Source organism: Delphinus delphis, chromosome 11 (genome assembly GCF_949987515.2).
Source record: "Delphinus delphis chromosome 11, mDelDel1.2, whole genome shotgun sequence".
Classification (NCBI taxonomy): Eukaryota; Metazoa; Chordata; class Mammalia; order Artiodactyla; family Delphinidae; genus Delphinus; species Delphinus delphis.
In genome coordinates, this window is record NC_082693.1 from 88,514,463 (window position 1) to 88,538,564 (window position 24,102).

Here is a 24,102-nt window from a genome sequence, read left to right on the forward strand (position 1 = left end):
GAAAGATTTTAACAGATCACATACATACATTAGTTCCATTCCTTTCCCCTTTATCTTTGGAGACGTCTCTCTCCAGTTAAAAGCAGGACTAGAATCAAAGAAAAATGGAAAAAAAAAAAAAAGGACTAGATCTCATGCGATTTTGTCCTTTCAGTGCCTAGAAAAGAAATCATATTTGCATAACAACTAAGTTGGGTGAAAGTAACCAATAATTATTGAGCATCTATACTAGTTCTAGATCATTGGGTTCTGTGCTCTGTTTACAATAGCTTATTTAATCCTCACAACAGCCTATTAAGGACATCTTCTTATTCTCATCTTCCTGCTGTGGAAAGCTAGGTGGCACAGGCAAGATCCTGATCCAAGTCTGGATTCCCCAAATTATGTTCCTTCTGCTAAACTGCAAGCTTTCACTGGTAATCTTTTTCTTAAAGGGCCAGACTATATATTTTTGGCCCTGTGAGCCAATAAGTCTCTGTTACAGCTACTCAACTTCTGCCAGTTTTAGCCCCAGCGCAGCCACAGACAAAACAAAAATGAATGGTGTGGCTGTGTGTCGATCAATCTTCATTACTGGACGCTGAAATTTGAATTTCATATTTTTATGTGCCACAAAACACACTTGTCTTTTGATTTCTCTTCTCAGTTGTTAAAAAATGTGAAAACCATTCCTCTCTTGAGACAAACAAAAGTAGGTGGTGGGAAAATCTGGCATGACCCAACCCCTGCTGTAAACAGTTAAACATTCCTTAGGAAGATATGAAATCGACTCTGAATGAGATTAAGGGTTAAATGTTTCCTCAGTATATGTGCTGCTGCTGCAACCTGATGCTAGGCTTTTCCTGAAGACAGGAGTCATGTTTTCTACTGCTTTTGTTGTCCCCTTGAGCAGAGCTGACGACGAGCCTGCCTGCACTGCGCTGGGCATTCAGTCTGCGCTGAATACATGTGGGTCCGACTGGCAAAGCTTGCCTGGGAAGGACAGCAACTTGAGCCATTTCTCTCAGATAATTGCCTGAGCTGAGATTCCCTTACTTAGAGCAGGTCCCACAGGGCTCTGCTAACCAATTCAGGATGGGTCTTGCCATTCTGATTCAGATACCTCTGACCTGCTGTGGAGAAATGTCGCATATGCTGTAAGAGGAGACTGGGCAATTGAGGGCCCAGGGCGACAAGGCGGGGGCGGGGGAGGAGGGATGTCTAAGCATAAAGGTGGTTGACAGGAACAGCTCTCAAGGAGATGACTAGGAGGCGGCTCTCTCCTTTTCTACGATGTCACTCACATTTTTTTGCTGGGTTCTGTCAGTCCCAGGGAAAGCACAGGATGGTAATCCAGACGAGGACAGAGGTGCAAACGAACCACTGGCGGGGAATCCCTGCACCTCCTCCATCTGGGTATTTACAGATGATAATCCCTTGCAATTGCTCCTCAGTCTTTTTTTAAGGTTTGTTTTATTTTAACTTTATTGAGGAATAGTTGACACATAACTGTATTATTTAACGTGTCCAACATGATGATCTGACATACCTATATGTTGTAGAATGATTATCAAGACAATTAATGCAACCATCGCATCACACAGGTAACATAGGTAACTCTCCAAAGAAACTGAAATCAGTATTTTGAAGAGATAGCTACACACCATGTTCTCTGCAGCATTATAGCCAAGATATGGAAAAACCTACAAGTCCTTTGAGGCTGAATGGATAAAGAAAAACATGAGATAGATATATATCTATAAAAGAAGATTAAGAAAATGTTTCCTCAGTATATGTATATATAATGTGTACACACACACACACACCCACACACACACACACACACACACACACACACACGGTGGAATACTATTCAGCCTTAAAAAAAAACGCAATCCTGCCATCTGTGATAGCATGGATGAATCTGGAGGGCATTAGCCTAGGTCTTTCTTGACAGTAGCCGCCTGAGGCTAGGATTCTGGTGTCACTTAAGCATCCCCAGAGCCTAGCGTGGGGCCTGATATTATCCACAGCTAATACTCAAAATATCTCGAGCTGAATGAATATACACAAATTCAAATAGCTAGGGAGTCCTGGAGTCTGGTGATGGTTAGGAAAACAGGACAAAGGGGATAAAGAGGAAAGGTGCTCTTTCCTTTAGGACCTTTCCAAAGAAAGGTAGTAAAGTGCAAATGAGTGTCTTTATAATGCAATACTGGGAAAGATGAGGAAGCATTCCTATCTGGTAGATAGGATATCTGGTAGGTAGGAATCACCTGTATGATTTTATTTTTATTTTTTATTCAAGTATAATTGACTCACAATATTATGTTAGTTTTAGGTGTACACCTGCATGGTTTTAGAAACTACTGACAGAGGGGTCTCATATCAGAGGTTCTGATGGTTTAAGGTGAGCCCTAGACTCACAGTTTTAAAACTCTCCCCAGGTGATTTCAATGTGCAGCCATGATTCTGAAGTATGTTCTAAGGTATGATTTTGAATAATCACGTAAACCTTCCATAGAATACAGTGAGAACTGAATGAGATCAAGCGTGAAAAGCACTTAGCATAGGCTTGGCACAAAGTAAACGCTCAGGGAATGTTAGCTGGTGATCTGAACACAATACTGGGCCTTCGATTCGTAGATGGCAGCAGGTTACAAGGTGGTCCACAGCTGTCTACTCCTGTGTGTCGGGGAAGGGGCTGGACTTACCCTCTGGGACAGATCTCAGCGACTGCGCCACCAATCTCAAGCACCGAAGCCCTGAGAAGAGACTGCAAGGTAGGCTTAAGCAAGGGCTCTGTTGTTCGCTAGCTCTGCTAACTTCTGAAGTCAATTAGCCTCTCTGTGCCACCATCGGCTCCTCTAAAACAGGGATTACGTGAGCGAATGCACATGAACGCGCGAGTCAAGTCGAAGAGATGGGGACTGTGAACTTGAGAGACCTCCAGGAAATCAGATGCCTCTTCTCATCGTAAATATGCCTTCCAGGAAACCGTGCACTGAATGAATACCCGATTGTTTTCTTTACGGCAGGAAGATTCAGGATCACATGTTCCCTTTCTCTCCCTTGCACTGCAAACTGAACAACACAGGTGTCAGGGTGGCTGGGACCTGAGTGAGTGACACAGAAACCAGTGACCTTGCGTGGATCGGCAGAGTGGGGCAGAAACGTTTTCGGGAAATGGCCACCTCTTATGTCCACTAACAGGCCAGGTCAATTTAATTAGCCCCAGAGCTGAAATGCCAGAGCCAGGTAGAGTTACCCACAGCAAGGAAAGGGCTCTGCTTTACTTAGCCGCTGGTCCATCACTCATGGCTTCAAAGGCCTAGCTGGATCTTTTAGTCAGAGATCACCTGCCTATGTCAAAAAAAAAAAAACAAAAAAACCCTGAAATTAAGTTCTGTGTTAGGTGGCTGGAGCTGCTATAGCAAAGTACCATGGACTGTGTAGTTTATGCAACAGAAATGAATTTTCTCAGAGTTCTGGAGGCTGCTCTTATAAAAGAGATCTCACAAAACTCCCTCATGCCTTCCACCAGGAAGACGGCCGTCTATGAACCAGGAAGTGAGCCCTCACCAGACACAGAATCTGCTGGCACCTCCAATCTGCCGGTCCCCAGAACTGTGAGGAACAAATTTCCATCGTTTATAAGCCCCCAGCCTATGGTATTCTGCTATAGCAGCCTAAAAGGACTAAGACAGAATCATTATTCTCAATTCACAGAAGAGGACACTGGGGCTTGGAGAGATGGACTGACTGCCTTAAGTCCAGATGCACAAGCAGTAGGCGACAAACTCAGGAGGAGCGCCCAGTGTCCTGTTCTCCAGTTTGACAGATGCAGCCATTCTAGTTCACCTGGACAATGGCAGGTGAGGGCCAGCTCAGTGGAAAAGTTTTGGTTTTGCTTTTGGTTTCTTTTTGTGTTGTTTCCCATTATGCAGCACACAGAAGGCTTGTGATTTACTTATCAAAGAGGAAGAAAAACCACGAGACTACCAACAGAACTACCCGGGAAATCCATGGAAGTCCATGGAAAGAATGATTTATAAGGAAAATAGTTTACGCGAAAAGGTCTCTCTTAGAGGGTGAGGAGAAGTTGGGGGCAGTCTTCTTGCACTGAAGGTCAGATTCTGGAAGCCTCAAATTAAATACACATTCTCTCCCGTGAGGCCGTGCAAGGGGAAGGAGGAAGGAATGACAGAGTAACTCTTCTAGAACAGTGGCTTTGGCTCAGGAGGGTGGGCGATGGGCAAGCTTGCCATCTTTTCGGATGCTGCTGGGAAAACTCTTTAGCAGCTCAGTATAATTAGAGGTCCCCCCAACCAAGTCCGATAAGCAGCGGGGCTTGCGCTTGGCTGCGTCGTGAGGGTACTTCAGAGGACCCAGTGCCGCTGAAGGCAATGCGGTGGGTTAAGTGCCCGGGGCCTGCTGATGGGAGCTTCTGTGTAGCGTTTGAACAGGCTGCTCCTCTGCGTTAGGAGATGAAAACCTGGCTCAGGGACAAGACATAAATGGAGACAATAAAAATGGCAAGAGGATGTTGGGTGAGGGTGGTTTCTCCCTAGGGCCTGGAGCAAAACTGTGCGTTGTTTAAAACCCCACCAGCCTGCTGGATAAAGCTGAACTGCCTCTTTAGCATTCAGACCTTAGACCTACCCAGCTCCCAGCCTCACTGCTTACTTGCATGAACCTCCCATCTATCTCCACGGCTGGGCCAGGAATCCTAGCTACCCTGTATTGAGTGTTTCCTGTTTGTCAGGTATTTCCATTCACTTAATCTTTCCAGCAATCCTGTGAGTCTGTACTGATGCCCCAATTGTACAGATGAGGAAAGTCGGCCAAAAAACCCCCCAAAATGGAAAAAAAGATGAAGGGATATGCCCAAGGCCATTCTACTAGAAAGGATGGAGACAGAGGTTGGGCACTTAGGCACTCCCTGTATACTGGGCAGAGTCCACGTTGATTAAATTAAATAGACAAACTATGCATTGTTCCCTGACCCTGCCAAGTATTTCCACACTTGCTGCTCTGTTGGCCTGGAACATGCACTCCACCTTCCCCACTTACAGCCCTCCTGGCTCTGACACTCTTCTCAGCGCATCCAAGCAGGTCTCTACCTTAGCTCTCTGTACCATAGATGTGCCCCTCCAACACAGCAGCCAACCACATGGCATTTAATTGTCCTTGACCTCCTGATCTTTTTTTTTTTTGCGGTACGCGGGCCTTAAACTGCTGTGGCCTCTCCCGTTGCGGAGCACAGGCTCCGGATGTGCAGGCTCAGCGGCCATGGCTCATGGGCCCAGCCGCTCCGCGGCATGTGGGATCTTCCCGGACAGGGGCACGAACCCGTGTCCCCTGCATCAGCAGGCGGACTCTCAACCACTGCGCCACCAGGGAAGCCCAACCTCCTGATCTTTGAGTCTACGGTGGACCACCTGTAGGGGGCAGGGGGTGATGACGGTGCAAGCAGAGACTACATCTTATTTTTAATTTCTACTCCTGGTGCAGGGTCCAATGCCAGGCCAGTACCTGCTGAGGGCTTCGCCTACTGAATGCGCAACACGGTAAGAACTGGGAATACAGAATGTTTCCCACCAGCAGCTTTCCATGCTCCCTTCCATGCCCAGAAAGGAAGGAGACCAGAAGGCTGGAATTCACTTACTCATTCAACAAATATTTATTGAGAGCTTTCCATGTCCCAGATGGGGACACAGGAATAAACAAAACAAGATCCTTGCCCTCATGGAACTCGCATTTTTATGGGCAAAGTCAGGGATATGAGTTTCCTCTTGCTGCCATGACAAATTACTTTAGGAGCTTAAAACATATCAATGTATTACTTCACAGTTGTATAGGTCAGAAATCTAGGGGCTGGGCTGGGCTGGGATCTCTGCTTGGACTCTCACAAGGTCAAAATCAAGGTGTCAGCCAGCTTGGATCTTATCTGGAGGCTCTGGGGGGAGAATCTAGTCCAAGCTCATCACGTTGTTAGCAGAATTCAGTTTCTTGCGGTTGTAAGACTGAGCTCCCCTCTTGTTTGCTGTCGGCTGGGAGACTTTACTGGCTCCTAACGGCTACTTACGTTCCTTGTCACTTTGTCCTCTCTATCTTCAAACTAGTAAGGGCACAGTGAGTCTTCCTCATGCTTCAAATCTGAATTTCCTTCTGCAATATCTGTTCTGCTTCTAGGTAGAGGAAGTTCTCTGCTTTTAAGGACTCCTGTGATTAGACTGGGCCTCCTGGATAATCCAGGATAATCTCCCTATTTTAAGGCCCGTAATTACAGCTACAAAGTCTCTTTTGCCATGTAACATAATATAATCACAGGTTCCAGGGATTAGGGCATGGACTTCTTTGCCGGGGTCATTCTGCCTACCAAATAGGCAGCAGGGGAATAATAAAAATTTTATTTGATTTTTATATTTGATATTTTTACTTGATGTATATATTTTATAATGTTGCTGGAAAGTGCAATGAAAAATAATAAATCTGAGTGAGGGGATCGAGGGTGCTCCTTTGGATAAGATGGTCAGGGAAGCCCACCATGAGGGGATAACATCCAAGTGGACAGAAGGAGGTAATGGGATGAGCGGGTGAGGGGGGCAGTGCGGGAGGCTGGCAGAAGAGCAGTCTGGGCAGAGGGCTGAGGCCCAGGGTGGGAATGCACTGGGCAACTGTCAGGAGGCCAGCGGGGCTGAAGGAGTGCCCAAGGAAGAGCAGGGGCCACGTGACCAGAGAGTTAGCCGAGGCCAACCCAGGAAGGCTCTTTTCTCTGACGCTGTGCTTTGCCGTGATTCACTCTGGGCTGCTGCTGGTCTTTACAAACTCTAGAGCTAAGGCGGGAAAACAGGACCAGATGCATGGCTCTAAAGCATGTTAATCGAGAGCTCAGAGGGCATGGAAGGCAGAACCGATGGCATTCGGAATCTGAGCACTTGGAGAATCTGATTTGAGCATTACTAGAGTGTAGCGAGGGGAACAGGAATGGCCCGGACATGGGCTAAGCATCTGGGGCTTGGTGAAGACCTGCTTGATGTCTCTGACCAGGGGATGTGAGGCATGATGATGCGAAAGGAACACACACATCCAGGTCCACTCCTGCTTGGGGGTCTCTGCACTTGCCCCTCTCTCTCTGCCTGGAACGCTATTATTCTAGATCTTGTAGATCAAGCCATCTTGTAGCATGGTGACAACTTCCACTCCTCAGGTCTTTAGCTCAAATGTTATTCCCTCAGAGAACCCTTCCGTAAAAGATGGCTCCTTCTAGAAGAATCCAATTCCCTCCATACCTCCCAGCCATCACATTATGTCAGGGTTTCCCAGACTCAGAACTACTGACATTTTGGGCTGGACAGTTCTTCGCTGTAGGAGACTCTCCTGTTCACTGCAGGATGTGTGGCAGCCTCCCTGGCCTTTACCCACTAAAGGCCAAGAGCATCTCCCGAGCTGTGACAACGAAAAATGTCTCTGGACATTGCCCATGTCCCCTGGGGCACCAAATCTGCCACCAACGCCCCACTGATAACCGCTGTTCTATGTCACTGTCTTCAAAACAGCATCTTCCAAAATTACTTATTTCATTCGACCACAAATACTTACTCAATGTCTAGTATATGCCAGGAATGATTCTAGGTACAGGAGATAAAGCAGGAAAATTAACAGACAGAATTATTACAACCCTTGAGGAACTTATATCCTCAAGGAAAGAGACAGATAGCTAAGAAGAAAATGGACAGAATGATCATAGGCCAGAAGGCGATAAACACTGTGGAGGAGGAAGAGGCAGGGTGGGGGCACGAGGCTGCAGCTTGCAGCTGGAGAGACTCACGGGGGTCGTGTTCAAGGAACCGAGGGAAGGCAGAACGACGGGCGCTGGGTGGGTGCAGAAGCCCAGGAGGAGACGGCACCAAAGGACACCAGGGCAAGACTGCTTCTCTCCCACAATGACAAGCAACCTCCCATGAAGAGGGCTCCTTTTTGTCTTGGTCAGTGGCATCCCCAGGCCAAGATACGTGAATAGACAAATGAGTGGTCAGCTCTGGGGAGGGAGAGCTCAGCCCCAGGTGTCTTCACTGGACAAGAGACAGAGTTCCTATCAAAAGATGCGGAAGAGCCACATTGTGGGGCCCACTTTTGAACCTCAAATAGAAAAGGAAAGGGCAAGTGCTAATCGCTGATATTTATTGATCCAGACACTGTCTCAGGCACTTTTCAAATAGTATCTCATTTCTTCAGCAAAGCAACCCTGTTAGGTGGGAACTCTTTTTGTCCTGACATGATAACTAAAGAAAAGATTGGTAATTGCCCAGAACCATGAAGGCAGGACTCGAACCCAGGGTAGTTCATCTCCAGAACATAAGCAATACTGTCTTTTGGCAGGAAGAATGAAATAGGAGCTCCAGAAGCACAGGGTGACGGCCAGCCGCCCTGCAGTCTCTTTGGCCACTTTTAAGGGATGACGACATGCACCCGCTGCTACATTTACTGAGCACTGACGACATGCCCAATCTTGTCCTATCATAGTAAAGGTACTCTGTCACCTCATTGGCCTACCACAGTCCTTTGTGAGGCAGAAACAGCCGCCTCCATCTCACATGTGAATAAACCCGGGCTCAGAGAACCAGTGACGTGCAGGGAACCAGGGGTATTAGGTCCCCAGAAGAGAAGAATGCGATGTATTGTTCACCTTCTCTCCCTCAGATATCTAAGGGGTCATCAGGCAGACGAGGGAGACTTATTCCGTATGAACCCACAAGGCAGCACTAAGGCCAAAGGAGATTCTGGTTCAGGATATGAAGTGGACAAGCACTGGGTAAAATCCCTGTGCTCTACGGTAGGACCTTACTGTTTACCCATTCTACATATGCTAGTTTGCACCTACTAATCCCAAACTCCCAATCCATCCCTCCCGCAGCTCCCCCAGGACAGGAAGCACTCTTATTAGTTGACATCAACCTCCAGGGAGATCTTGGGCACATCACGGCTTTGCGTGTGAGTCAGCCTGTTGAACACCTGCAACGCCTTGGATTCATGACTCTTAATGGGGATAGAACCCCTTTCTGGGACAGGCTGGCACAATGAAGAGTACTCCTGCATCCTGCTTGGGTCCCACTGGACATGCATGTTATACCTGTGTATAACTGTCATAACTATCTGAGTCTGAAACTAATACTACTTCCAAAACAGAGTGCTTTTCTGGGGCATCATTTAACAGACACTGAACTTGGAATACAAGCAAAGATGGTTATTTCCTGCTGCCTGAAGAGTTGTTCACTAGACTGGAAAACTTCTCACAGATGGCAAACCCCGCTCACGGAAACTGGACCGCCAGTGTCCCATTAGAACCATCTTGCTTCGTAGCTGCCACGCTGAAGACAGCTCTCTCGCGAGCACAGGCATACAAGCATCTAGTACTTCATTAACTTCATTATGCCTTTGACTATAGCCAAGCCTGAGCAATTACACATTGCAGTCACTATTATTTTATAGTAAATGAATTTCCTTTTTCTCTTTATATCATAGCTAGGGAACTGTACTGATTTTTTTGACATTATATTTGTAGACCATGTAATATAGGTAATCTTTGGATTTTATTCCAGGATTGTAAAAGAGGCACTCAAGACATTTGTTACCAAAAAAAAGGGGCAAGGCCACTGGCTGAAAGAACAGAACGCATTTTCATTATTTTTGCAGTTGACCCTAAGTTGAAAACTAAAATGAAGTCAAATAAAAGGCCACAAAGATTGGCCTAACTCCAATAACACTCGCCAGAGATAAATATTAAGTCTGTGTCTTAGGCTCAATAAATCTACTACAGGAGCACGGAATTGGGAACCTTTGGCCGAACAGTCATTCAGGGAGCTTTTCAGTTGAACTCAAGTTCAACTGGAGCTTGATGTGCGAATGGCCATGCAAGTCTGACCTAGGAGGCTGGTATGCATCAGAACATGTAGGGAGCATGTTTACAATAGTGGTTACCTGGCCTCATCTTTCAAGATTCAGATTCAGTCTCTCCAGGTTAGGGCCTGGAAAGTAACATCTTAAATAGGCATTTTAAGTGATTCAGAAAAGTGGGTGGAAGTGTCCAGGTGGAGGTGTGAGCCTCTGATAGTTTGATAAGAGCCAGAACGTGTCATCTGAATTAGAATGTCACCCTTGAAGACAGAGATTGGGGCTATCTAGAGGCGACCCACCAATCAGTATGGTGAGAGGTTTAAAGCCATCTCACACCCCATTCCTTCCCATGGAAAGTTCTGGAGGGCTGCTAGCTGGTGACTGGCTTCAGATGTGTAACGACACAGAGGATGTTGATTAAGAAGGTACAATTTTATGGTGCCTACGCCCTTATAGTAGAAAAATGAATGAGAACCTGCAGAACAAAAGACAGTAAACATTTCTATTAAGTGTGGTGTCAGATGAACCGTTCCTTGAACCTCAAGCATCTTTCATAGGGATTATTCTACAAACTCCATTTAAATACTTCTACACCAAGGGCTTGGGATACAGAGCTCAAAAAGTGATCACCTCTGTCCTCCGAGTTCACAGAGGTAGGGGCGGTTGTTTCCAAACTTGTTTCCATAGTTCTACGATCAAGTAAGAGTGGGGAATGCTGGTGGGTTTAACAGCTTTACTTCTGGACTTTCCAGCATCTCTAATATGCCAACGTGAAATCTGAATCTCCAAGGGAGGGATGCAATATGCAGATTTCTCAACCTTAGCTGTCCACGGTTCATAGTTTCTGAACACATGCTACCATCACCTGCAATATCTCCTAGAATTAGTCTAGAAAATGCTGGTCCAGGGTTATTGCAGGGCTGATGTTCAACTCTGAATCTCAATCAGGCTAGAGGCTCAAGTCACACTGAATTTATTTACAGATAAGCAAACTCTCCTCTACTAGACAATCATCTTTTTTTAAGAAATAAATTTATTTATTTATTTTGGCTGTGTTGGGTCTTCGCTGCTGTGAGTGGGCTTTCTCTAGTTGCGGCGAGTGGGGGCATCTCTTGTTGCGGAGCATGGGCTCTAGCCGCACAGGCTTCAGTAGTTGTGGCACGCGGGCTCAGTAGTTGTGGCACGCGGGATCAGTAGTTGTGGCTCGCGGGCTCTAGAGCACAGGCTCAGTAGTTGTGGTGCACATGTGGGCACACATGTGGGCACACATGGCATGTGGGATCTTCCCGGACCAGGGATCGACCCTGTGTCCCCTGCATTGGCGGGGGGATTCTTAACCACTGGGCCACCAGGGAAGCCCAATTGGTATCACATTTAAAAAAATCATTTTCTGCCCTAAATAACAGACACTCAGTAGTATGTGCTGAAGGAAGAAACTACATTTAAATCTGGTTTCTCTGGACGTACTTATTACAGACACAAATCATCCAATCCCAATATTCCTTCAGAGCATGAAGAGATCTTGGTTCTTGACCCAAGAGACAAAGAGGGCTCAGGGAAATGAAAAGACTGGCCTAGGGCTGCAGAATGCCAGGTGCCAGAGGGAGAGCAGAGTTGTCCCACTAAAGTTGTGGTGCCAGTTGTCCCACTAAAGCTATTTCTTTAACAGCTGTTAAGCAAGTTGTCAAATGTTGGCTCCTTCGATCGCCACCATGGAATTCGCCACCGTGTTTGACTTTACCACGAATTTCCTTCCCTTTACTTCTTCACAGCCCAGCTTGCTCCAACCTCAGAGGTGAGTCAGTCCTTGAATGTCCCAATTTTGTTGTTCTGTAGATAAGGATTCCTAGAGAAATTCTTCCTCCCTCCCTGGAGAGCCAGGCCTCCATCTGCCTGTCTCTGGCCTAATTTGGGGACTGGAAGGAACAGGATGCATTTTACTTTTAAATTGTTCCTGAAAGCATATCTTCTGGTTAATATTATATCCTTAATATGTCTCAGGGAGGACACATCCTCTCTGTGAGTAACGTCTAGGATCCTGTGCGGACAAGCCTCCTGTAAACTTGCCATCTTCTTTCTACTGGCCTGCCTTCCCCGGTCCCTTCCCCAATCACCTGCTACTCTGAGCTCTCTTTTCCTTTCTGTTCTTTGCTGGTGTTTGTTTTTAAGATACTCACTCTCAGCGTATGAACTGGAGTGGGTTGAATCTTTATGAGACTATCATAATCTTGGTTTCATTTGTTTGTTTTTTAAAGTCCTGCAGACAGCTGCTTGCACTTAGGAGATGATGAACTGACAGAATGGTCGGGAATGGACACATCTCTGCGCGAGGATACGGGAGTTCTCCTTTATTCCACCTGAATGGCTGTAGCAAGGACCCTGAGCGGCGGCTGTCTGGACATCCACAGCTGCTGTGGTTTAGCAGCTCCAACCGCTCCAGGAAGAAGGGAGCCGGATGAGTGGGAGAGGTGGGCAGATCTTCCCTCATCTTTTAGGACCCTGGGGGCTTTGTGCAAGCAGACTGGGAAAGAAAAACAAAGAGGAAGGGAAACTGGCTGGCTCTTTGAAGGCGAGTATCTAGCATACAAGACAATTCTAGGAATTAACAAAGATGACGCATGGTAAGGTGCCTTGTAGGATGCCTGGTGAATGCAGCTGTATCTGATAAATGTGGCTGAACCTGAATTACTTGAAAACAGATGCTAGGCTGTGGTCAGGAGGAGAAAGAAAAACAACCACCAACTTCCAAAAGTACTTGGGTTGACCAGCTCCCCTGTAACTATACCACCACCTTGGAGCCTCACAGCGGGCTCTGGGATAGGACTATCATTCTCAGATCACAGATGAGGAACCTAAGGCTTGGAGAGCTTGAGCAGCTTTCCAAAGGCACAAAGTTGAAAAGCGTCAAGGTCAAGTCTTAAAGGCAGATCTTCCAGTCCAACATTTTATGCATTTTCTGGGGCTTTTCAAAGTAGAATCGGCTGATATACAAGCTAACATTGTCATTTTTTTTTCTAAAATGATATGAAAAGTTAACCTTTTCTAGTTAGTGGAGAGATTAAAAACTTCAAGGTGACTGCATTATATTTGGGGAAAAGCAAGAAAATGTCCTGGTTCTTTCTGACCCGAGAGCTTAGGAGACCTCAGCAAACCCTAGGGAACCAGGTAACCACCATTTTTAAAGCAGGTGGATCCCATTCCCTGATGAAATAAGTGGTAGAAAAATGCAACAGGACACAGGCTAAGTTCATTAAACAAGTTACCTCATTAACGCTCACACACTACGTGGTGCTGTTATTTATCCTGTTTTATAAGGGAGAGAACTAAGGTTCAAGGAGGTGAAGCAACTTGGCCAAGCTCCCAGAGAATAAACGGCTAAATTCCAGCCTAACCAGAACCTGTCTTGGCTTCCCAGCACCAAGTTGAAGGCTCAGCACAGGGCTCGGCTGGAGATACCCCGTCTGGAGGCTTGAGATGCGCTGGGATTCAGGGGCGCAGGTTCTCTCCAGTGGAGTCCTGACAATTTCTGTTAGAATCTAAGTGTCTGGATGACTCATCCACTGATGTGTGGCACAATCCTCAGTCTTAAAATAACAAATTCCCATCATGAAAGTCAATGCATTTCGATGTCGCAGAAATCCTTTTCTAACGATCACTTGGTGTCACTGGCTTATTTAAATGGATACATCACTTCTAACAGGGCTTTTTCCCATCTGCTCTGCCCTCTTAGAAGCAGCCAGAAGGGAAGCAACTCACTGCCTTGGTCTATCAAGTAGGGGCTGCAGAGGGTTTAGGTACCTGTCTGTCTCCTGAAGGAGGGGACATGCCATTTGGGTCATCATAAATTCCCCAGTGTGCTACATTGTTCTTCCTCCTGCAAACCCAGACTGATGACCGGTGGTTTCTGTTTGATGCAGATAACCATGACCCCGATGCTGTGTCCTAGAGGCACTGCAGTTCATCTCCATGTGACATTTTCTATTATTCTATGCTGTGGAAGGCAGGAACTAAACACACGCCAGGGCTCACCTGAGATGCCCCTTCTCCCACCTGATAAGCATGGGTGTCCCGAGCTGTAGGAAAGCCGGGAGTGAATGTGTGGAAACCCAGGCACAGGAGATCAACATGAGGTGATCACTTGCTGAGCAGAAGCAGCATGGGGGGCCCTCTCACTGGCCCAGTGTGGGTTCCTAAAGGGTCCAGCCTCAAATGCGCTGAGAAAACAGTTCCTGGGGAAGCTTGCGGGAAGGGGTAATGGGGTGCCACGTTTTATCAGAGCAGACCCTTGGACCTTCTGCTCCAGAAACATCCTGGAGGCTTCCTTTAGGGCAGAATCCTGGACCCCTCCCCAGACCTTTCAAGAGTCTAGGACTCCACATTTAAAAAAAGTATTCTTGATAGAATAGAAGCCACTAAAGTTCAAGCTAGGAAGGTTAGCAGTTAATAGGCTCCTTACTTATCAGACTACATCCTTTCAGTCTCTAAGCTTGAGTTTCCTGGGTATAAAACAGAGATAAGAATAGCCCCTGCCTCATGAGGTTAGTGTGAGGATCGGATGAGATGAACACCTAGAACGCACCAGGGACAGCACCGGGTCAATACTTAGCTGGCATGCAGAGGCTTACCCATTATTAAAACACCAAAATACCTCTAATCAGCTAAGAAAAGCTGCTGCTCTGAGCCCCTTTGCGCTCCCTCCCTGAACCTGGCCCCTCTCAGGGACTCCCCAGAATTTCCCACCATCCAGCAACTCACGGGTGAATGCCCAGCACAGCCTCCAGGATGCAGCCTGGGTTTGTGACGGGCTGGTGGTTACCATTCTTCCATTGCAACCCCTGCAGGCTGTGATGCCTGGTAGGTGTTACATCCCGTGAGGCATGCCTGGACGTTCTGGCAAACGTTGGCTAAAGGAATGTCCCCCCAGTGCAAAGGACAGCTTTCAGTGAAGGCCTCCCTAACCTCTGGCTGCCCAGGACACTGACCCTGGACCTTTCTTTCCTTGTCTTATTCCAGCTTTGACCCCCGCTCTGACCTGACCTCGGAACTTTCACTTCTGGAAGCTTGACTCTCAGCCTTTTTCCTGTGGCCTCTGGGGCTCCGTGTTTGCACCTGACCTCTCAGGAATCTGACCCTCAGCTCTCAGAGTTGAGTCTGGCTCTTCCCACTACAGACCGACCTTAGTGTCCAGGACAGGCTACCACCTACCACTTTCAGGTGGCGCCATGCCCAGACCCCTGCCCCAACGCAGTACAGCTGGTCCCAGATGCCAGGTCCCAGCCCTTCTTGGCCGGACCTACCCTACTGCCCCCTGAGCTCCAAGTTCCAGTTCCAGGTAGTGGCAAAGAGGATGGAGGGGAAGAAGCAGAATTCAGAGGCATTTCATAGGTAGACAGTGGCAGGACGTGGGCCTAAGGAGAGGGAGGTTGCTCTAGTTTCATCCTTTATAAGCTCCACGAGGTCATGGGCTGTGTCTGGTGTATTAGCATAGGGCCTAGTGCACAGTAAGCATTAGACAGACAAGAGCTGCACAAAGAAAGAAAGAAAGAATGAATGAATGATGCTGTTAACAGAGACAGAAAGAAAAGAGGAGGTGCACATTTTGGGTTAGCAGCAAGGTAGAAAATGGATTTGATTTCAGACACATGGTGTTTAGGGGCTGTGGTATCCCTAAGTACCAATTACCAAATATTTCTGCCTTTTCTTCTTCCAGGCACATGGTCGGGTTGCACTTGGCCACACTACTCGAAGGGGAGCATGACTGCAGGGTATACTTTAGCCAATTTCATGTTAGCTCCTCGAAAAGACACATGCACCCCAATGTGCACTGTGACACTATTTACAAGAGCCGAGACACGGGAGCAACGTAAATGTCCCTTGACAGATGAATGGATAAAGATGTGGTACATATATACAATGGAATACTACTCGGCCATAAAAAAGGGATGAAATAATGCCATTTGCAGCAACATGGATGGACCTAGAGATTATCATACTAAGTAAACCAGACAGAAAAAGACAAATATCATATGATATCACTTGTATGTGGAATCTAAAAAAAAATGATACAAATGAACTTACATACAAGACAGAAATAGACCTAGAGACAGAAAACAAATTTACGGTTACCAAAGTGGAAAGGGAGGGGAGGGATAAATTAGGAGTTTGGGATTAACATATACACACTACTATATATAAAATAGATAACCAACAAGGACCTACTGTATAGCACAGGGAACGATATTCAATATTTTCTAATAACCCATGAGGGAAAAGAATCTGAAACAAAAAGATATGTATGCACGTATAACTGAATCACTGCTGTACACCTGAAACTAACACAACACTGTAAATCAACTATACTTCAATTATACAAAAAAAGGGAAAAAACAAAACAAAATAAAACAGAAAAGAAATTATGTCACTTCTGACAAGAAACTTTGAGTCAATACACATCAGCAACTTTGCTCCCCATACAAAGATGAATCTTGAATGCTGAGGATGAACACAGACCCTGGGGACCTAAAGTGGACACGATGATCTCTAGTCTCTATTAACAGAGCCAAGGAACCTATACAGGTCACACTCGTAAAGCTGTCCCGCTGGATCTGGGGCTGACGGTCAGTCCGGAGAGGGGCTTTTTGGTGAGAATGCCACGGACTGCCACGGCCCAGTAGCGACTTTGCCTGTAGCTGCAGCCCTAAGCAAGAACCAGGAGGCCAACGCCTTATGTACCGTCCAGTGCAGAACTCAGGCAACCAGGTGGCCTTCTCCCGTGCTTTGGCCCACGTCCTGTCCCACCCCCAGCAAGCCACCCTCATGACTTACCTGTGTTGTAGCCCCTTCCAAGGGCAGGCCAAGGGCGGTGATTTTTCCACAGGTTTCCGAGGTACCAATCACTCTGGTTCTCTACCAGGCCCAGGACCTGTTGACCTGTGAAGTACAGAGAATGCAAAGGTCTTAAAAGAAGCCAAGCCACGTGGCACAGTGAGTACTGAACGGCAGATACAACAATGGCAAATCATCGTAACACAGGTTTTGTTATTGGGAGCTTTCATGAGGTGCCAAACTCTTATCTCAGCACTTCATTTGTATTAATATGTTTAATTCTCACACTTAGGCAGCCCAGCCATTTTCATTATCCCTATTTTATAGAAAAGAAATGGAGGTCGCCCAGAGTACTTAATTAACTTAATTAACAAGGTCATCCAGTTAATCTGTGACAAAGCCAGAATCCCAAACTATTCATCCGTCCATCTGTCCATCTATCCCTTAACTCACGTGAACACGTATTTATTTACTTACATACTCTTCTTCAAATGTTCCAGTTCACTATTTCCCAAGGTATATTAATTTATTGGCTTTTGAGGCAGGAGTTGAGGTAATTTTCTCACTCAGAGAGGAAGAAAGGACCCTTGGTTCATGAGAAGGGAGCCCCCAGAGAAGAGCCACATTCTTGCCGCGTTTTTACTCTCACATCCACTTTGTCTTTTGTCAACAAGCATCACGTCAAGGCAGGCGTGTTTTCTAGAGGAACAATTGCTTCTCTGTCCCCAGAGCTCGGCTTTGACGTGGGCCTCGCCCTCTACTGTACTGAGGCCAACATCAAAGGCGAGTCAGGTCTCTCAATCAATTTCTTAGCAGCTTTAACACCTCAGGTGAGTCCTCCACTCACCCCAATTTCTTAGAGTGTTAATGTTTCCGGACTCAGGTCTTCTAGGTGGGGCAGGCAGCCATCAGAATCAACTATCTTCTATTAGACAACCCTATCATGCCACGTGCAGAAGGTATTCCCTTGCAACTACTATCAACAGCACTTTACAAACTAGGAGCACTGAGGACCGTGATTTGTATAACTTGCGTATCCTGGAGCCAGGATATGAATCTATAGTTATCTGACATCCAGATTCTTTCCACTGTCTCTGCATCACTGCTTCCCTTTACAACAAACATTTGAGGCAGAAATTATAAGTCCACATTTTATAGGATGAGATACTGAGACTCAGAAATGTAAGTAACTTGCTAAAGGCCACAGGACTAATGGGCACTGTCTTCCACAGCTAACTGATGTCTTCTGGAGCTAAAATCCTTATATTGTCTGAGAAATAAAGCTCTTTCTGACCAAATGAAAGCCTAGCAGCCCGTGAAGAAAACACGACGGTTCTCCTGGAATACCACGCTGGGCGACATAGAACCTCTTTGGTGTGATGACAGCTCCCTGAAATGATGGTGTGTGGGTTTGGTGTAATTTATTTGATCAATTTATCGAGCTCCCATCTAAATCACTGCCCCAGCACAAATACATAAATTAGCGGCATAGGAAAAACACTACCACCCACTGTGTCATTGTATATAATCACAACCAAAACGTGTAGAATCCCTCAGAAAAACAGGTCACCAATTCAGAAAGTGCAAGAGCTAATCAATTCCACATGCAACAAGCTTGGGACGTTCGTGCACAACAGATCTGAAAGGCGCGGTGCCCTCAGCCGAGCAAGCTGTGTGCCGAGTCCTGATGCTGTAACCTTGTTGGAGAGCCTGTTTAATAACCTCACTCCGAGGCTGGGACTCAAAGGGCATGTGGGGTCCTTGGGGTAGCTGGTTCGTTATTACTAATGACCCCTGGTTGGCGTCACCATGGTTTTTTTTGGCATGATGAAAGAGGGGTGTCATGTGCTCAGAACCGATAAAGGGGAATGACGTTTCACTGAGTTTAGGGTGGCCATCTGAATTTCAGGAGAGCTAATCTTCAGCTATCTGAAAGTCCAAATTCCACTTTCGGACATGCCGTGAATTGTATTCTGCCTCGACCTACTCTTCAGATGAATTTTCCTAACAGCCACACGAAAATGCATAGCTTTACTGCTTGTGTCCTCATCTCCACGTCTTGCTCGTACAGCTCTCGCCAGCCTTGCCCCCTGCCACTCCCTACCAGTAATCCTTTCAGGCCCATCTCTGGCAAGAAGCAGCCTGTGAATTCCCGCATTAGATGGGGGACATCTCGACTTAGCGCTTCCTCCCGTTATTTTTGCCATCAGCTGACTTATGTCCTGTCAAGGACAGAATGGGTGATGTTCAAGCACTCACGCCTCATCTGTAAATGTCCACCTCTCCATTTGTCCAAGGGCAAGGAGTGCATAATATCTAACACACTAATAGGCATGAATAAATGTCTGCTAAATAAATGACATCTGGTGCGTAAACCTCTCCTGAATGGAGACCACTTACGTTACTGTATTAGTGTCCCCACATTTCTGAGGTTGCAAAGCATTTCATCCTCTCCCCACTCGCCAACATCAACATATTCTCTCACTCAGCTCTGGGAACTCTGGCGTCTTCCTCAGTTGCATGGAAAACTGCAAAGATGGGGTGGCAGCACCTGAAAGCATCTTTTATATGGGTTGCTCTACTGGAGCCTTCAACTCAAGGGCTTCATCTTCAGAGAAGGAGCAGTTTGCGTGGTTAACCTTAAGCCATGTTATCTCAAAGGATAACATCCAAATTCTCCTTCTGTCACTTTGCACCTGGGCTGCATATCCTTTGATGGTGGCAAGCGGCCCTTTCACATATGCCCGTCCTCTTTAAGGTTAAGAAAACAAAATCCTTAATTAGCAACATGATAGCTGTAATTTTAATATCCACTGGTTGAGAATGCAAAATAATAAACAGCTACTAAGATTTCATTTTGCTTTTTTAGATGAATTCATTAGCTGCTTTGTCGATGATTAAAGCGACAGCTGGGCTTTGCAAGTGGGCTTGTGAATACCCTGGGCTAACTGCCTTCACCCCTGCAGAGGTCTGTGTCCGTGGACCGGAAACCACGTGCGGCCGTGTAGCCAGAGGGGAAGGCTGGGGCCAGGCTGCCTGGTTCCTATTTCTAGCTCTGCCACTTTTTAGCTGTGTAGCCTTGAAGAAATTACTTAACCTCTCTGTGCCCCAGTATCTAACTGCTGTGACTTCACATGTTTAAATGACTTCATATGTGTTAAGGGCTAACCACAGAGGCTGGGACATATTAAAAACTATATAAGTAATAGCTCTTCTTAAATATCATCATTCAAGCTCATCGGTCAGCTTCTGAAAGACAGTGAGCCCATCCAAATGGTTTTCTTTTTGAAGGCCCTCTAGCACAACAATTCCTTCTAGAAGTTTGTTTCTTTAAGTGTGGTCTGAGGACCAACTGCTACATAAACACCTGGGCTTCTTGTTAAGAGTGCAGATTCCCAGGCCTCAACTGTGAAGTTAACTGTGACCGGAAGGCTGCTTCCCTCTACATCTTTCGTTTTGTGAAGGAGGGATTTCCCGGCTTCTTACCCCAATCCTTCCTCTTCCCCAAGGGCAGGGAAGGAGCTACCTGACCTGGTGAGTTTCAGAGAGAACCGAGCTCAGGTGGCCTAGCTATTCCTTCATCTTCCTCCTAGGAGCCAGTGTGCCAGCAGAGCTCCACCTTGGATCAGTTGTACAGGGCAGGTCCCCTCCGGATGAGGCTGCAGTCGCCCCACGCTTCCTGTGACAGGGTGGGCGATTCCAGCTCCGGGGTTGGTATTATGAATATCCACCGTAGACGCACATCTAAGTCAAAACCTCCAATTTCACTTTTATCAGCAAAATAAGGTGACATTTTGCTCTCCTTTGTCTTATCTCTCAGGATCTGGGAGTATGGGAGTAATATCACATACTAATTCCCTCATCACATAACACTTCTAAATAAGAACTCTGGCCACTGGGTCTAGTAACCTGCATTAAAAAAAATCCCCCAGGTAATCCGGATGCACACTAAAATCTGAGAATTATTGATCAGGGTCTGGGAGCTCTGTCCTGGCTTTGGTTATCAGTGAGTTCCCTTGCACGGCCCCTAGCAAACAATAAAACTCACGTGGTGTCTAAATCTAGCGCATCAACCAGCAGAATTCAGTGGCCGCCTCGTGTTACACTTCTTGAGCACAGTAAAGTGGTGAAGAAAGTGTATGGCAGAGCCAGACTGCCTGGTTTCCAATCCTGGCTCCTCACCCAGGTGCTAGCTGTGTGACTTTAGACAAATTACTTAACCTCTCTGTGCCTGTTTCTTCATTCATTTATAACATGGCATTGACAAAAGTACACACCTCAGAATTGAACATTTTCTTTCTCTAGGCACAAGTTAATTTGTGAAAATGAAGCTGTGTTCTTTGCTTATTCAAACATCACCACTAACAATGCCCAGAAAATAGTAAAATGTTCAGTAGGTATCTACTCTTGTCATCATACCCAGAATTCCCTGGCCCAATATTCTGCCCCATTGGCCTGGGTTCGGCGTCTTCGGTCTTAGCTGTTCCCTCCCTTCCTTAGCTGACACAATCCTTACCCTACCTACACTTTCGTTCAGTTTGATGTTGATTGAGGGTTTGCTTTGTGTCAGATACCACACAAAATACTAAGGAATCAAAGACAGATAAAACACAGTCTGCACCCTAGAGGCAGTTGGAAGGAGACAGGTAAACAATTATGAAGCAGCGCGGTACATGCAATGACAGAAACGCTGATACGTAGGAGGAATGGAGCGCAGGGAATAGTGGATTCTATGGGGAGAGTGGGTGATGCCCGTTTCCTGTCTCCTGCAGTCCCTGCCACACTGCAGGCCACACCTGCCCCTTCCACACAGACCTCCAAGCTCCCAGGCTTCCCCCAAAGCTTTTCGGGTAGCACTGCTGTCCTGGAACACTGTTCTGGGCATAGCTGTCCTCAGGTCCCCGGTGACAGCACATATGAGACAGCTTATTTTCACAGCTCTGGCAATCCCAGCTCACCAGCCAGGTGGCAACTACAGCCTCGTCTCCAGAGGTCAAAGTCTAAAGCCTTAATCTTGATGATGCAAACCCATCCTGGGCTTGCTATCCCATGAAGACGTACAACCCCAAGGATTCCTCTTGGGGAGATGACGCGGGATGCTGGTGTGCTGCCGCCCTCAGCATTCCACACCCCCTGTCTCCTCTATAATAGGAGTTATTATAATAAAACACTGTGATGAACAGAAAAGGCTCTGTCATTGTTTTCTGCGCTGGCCCTGTGGTTATGATTAAGTGCACTGTTTCCCGTCTTCCTTACTCTCGGCACAAGTTAACTTATGAAAATGAAGCTGTCTTCTTTGCTTATTCATACATCACCACTAACAGCCAGACAAGAGCGAACAAGCTTGCTATTCTGCTGGGGCCCCGGTGTCGGTGTCACCAGCCAGCAGACGGATGGCTCCAGACCGGGAACTCCCCTGGTTCCCTCCTTCCGCAGCTTTTGGCTCCAGGCAGGGCTGCTGCCATTCAGGAGGTGAGGCCCCAGGGAAGCAGGGATTGGTGACGCTTCCACGTGGCACACTGAATGTGGACAGGGTAGGCGGGGCATTTGCCCACCAGGTATAAATTAGAAAGACAAAGGGTTTTACAACCAGGCAAAACAGAGTTCAAGCTCCAGTTCTGTATGGCTTGACCAAGGCATAACTTCTCTGAGCCTCAATTTCCTTATCAGTAAAAGGGCAAGAACAGAATCCCCACCCCCTGCCTCTAAGAATGGATGTATTGATAAATAAGATAGTACCGTAAAGTGCCTGGTTCGTGGTTAGATGCTCAACTAAAGGCATCTCCCTTTTTCCCTATTGTGATGGTCATTGTTCAGAAAGTCTAAGTTTTCCGACTCAAGCACTGACCCTAGCTGCATAGGCTGGGCTCTGCGAAATTCAGCCAGCTGCTCCCCCAGCTGCCACGCTGCTGGCCCTTCCCCAGCCCCGCTGAAACTTTTCGAAGCCTTTAGCTTCTGTGACACTAGTCTCCTAGCTGTTTTCTTCCCTCTGGACATTCCTTCCCCACCTCCTTCATGGGGGTCCCCTCCCTCTGTCTCCCCTGAATGCTGGGCTCCCCAACTCCCATCCTTGCCCCCTCTTTTTGCTCTACGTCGTATCCTTGGATGATGGAATCTAACTCAACAGCTTCAAATACCACTAAGGGGGGCTTCCCTGGTGGCGCAGTGGTTGACAGTCTGCCTGCCGATGCTGGGGACACGGGTTCGTGCCCTGGTCTGGGAAGATCCCACATGCCGCGGAGCGGCTGGGCCCGTGGGCCATGGCCGCTGAGCCTGCGCGTCCGGAGCCTGTGCTCCGCAACGGGAGAGGCCGCAACAGTGAGAGGCCCGCGTACCACAGAAAAACAAGAACAAAAACAAATACCACTGAGGGGAAGATGTCACCCATCTCCGTATCGGACTACTTTCCAGAGCTTCTTACTCTTACATCCAACTATCTTCATCTGGCTCTTTCACAGCGACCTTCAACTCAAACTGATCAAAATCAAATGCACACTTTTCTCTTCCTAAATAATGTCTGACTCCTGCCTTTTTGCGGTTAGTAGCATCAAGGTTTCACTTGTCACTGAAGCCAGGACCTTTGAATCGAGCTTGACACCCCCCTCTCCTCACCCCTCACATCATTGCCATAACCGACTCCTCCAGATTTTATCTATTATTTTTCAGCCTCATCCCCTCCCTTGCTCTGTCCTCATCATCTCTCTTTCCCTGATACCTTAGCAGATTCATCCTCGATCACCTTTCCCTCAGCGGTGCCCCTTCCCATTCTATTTTGCTTTACTCAGCCGCAGAAATATTTTAAAAGTACAAATTTAATGACTTTGCTTCCTTGAGTGAGAAATGTAAGCTCCTGAGGCCTAGTACAGTGTGGATGAACGGCGGGCTGATGAACGAATGAAGAAATGGAAAATAAATATTATCTACAACCCACAAACCTAGACCATCCAGAACTGGTGAGCTCCATGTGAATGGCGTGGAAGTGGCTGTGCACCAGTTATAGCCTCTCCAGGTGAACAGCAGGAGCAGGTAGCTCTGGCCCCGATGATGGCTGCTTCCGGTGCTACCTTTTTCCCACCCCCAGGAAAGCTCCTGGGTGCACAGGGGGAGTCTGCCAACCACTGCTGCACATCCAACCAGCTGTGCTTATAGCAGGAGGGGAATATTAAAATGTTATCACCAGGGGCTGCCCTGAGTATCAGCAGGGAAAACAATGCCCTTCCAACCTCATGTGTATTCGACTAAGCTATTTTAGAACAGAAAAGCCTCTAATAGTACCATTCCTCCATGCATGTCTGAGTACAGCATGGCTGTAATAAGGAAAACGTAAGAGTATCACATTGCCATTTACTAAACATCTGAAAGAACCGCTTCACAGCCATAGGTGCCCCCGGCTAGTGG

At 46.9% G+C, this 24,102-nt stretch overlaps 1 protein-coding gene across 1 annotated transcript in view; it reads right to left on the reverse strand.

Moving 5' to 3' along the window:
* LARGE1 (LARGE xylosyl- and glucuronyltransferase 1) overlaps positions 1-24,102 on the reverse strand; it is a 583,936-nt gene that overhangs the window by 103,195 nt on the left and 456,639 nt on the right. The window contains exon 7 of the mRNA XM_060025562.1: positions 16,705-16,809. Coding sequence (XP_059881545.1) covers positions 16,705-16,809 — 105 coding nt within the window. The remainder of the gene's footprint in view (positions 1-16,704; positions 16,810-24,102) is intronic.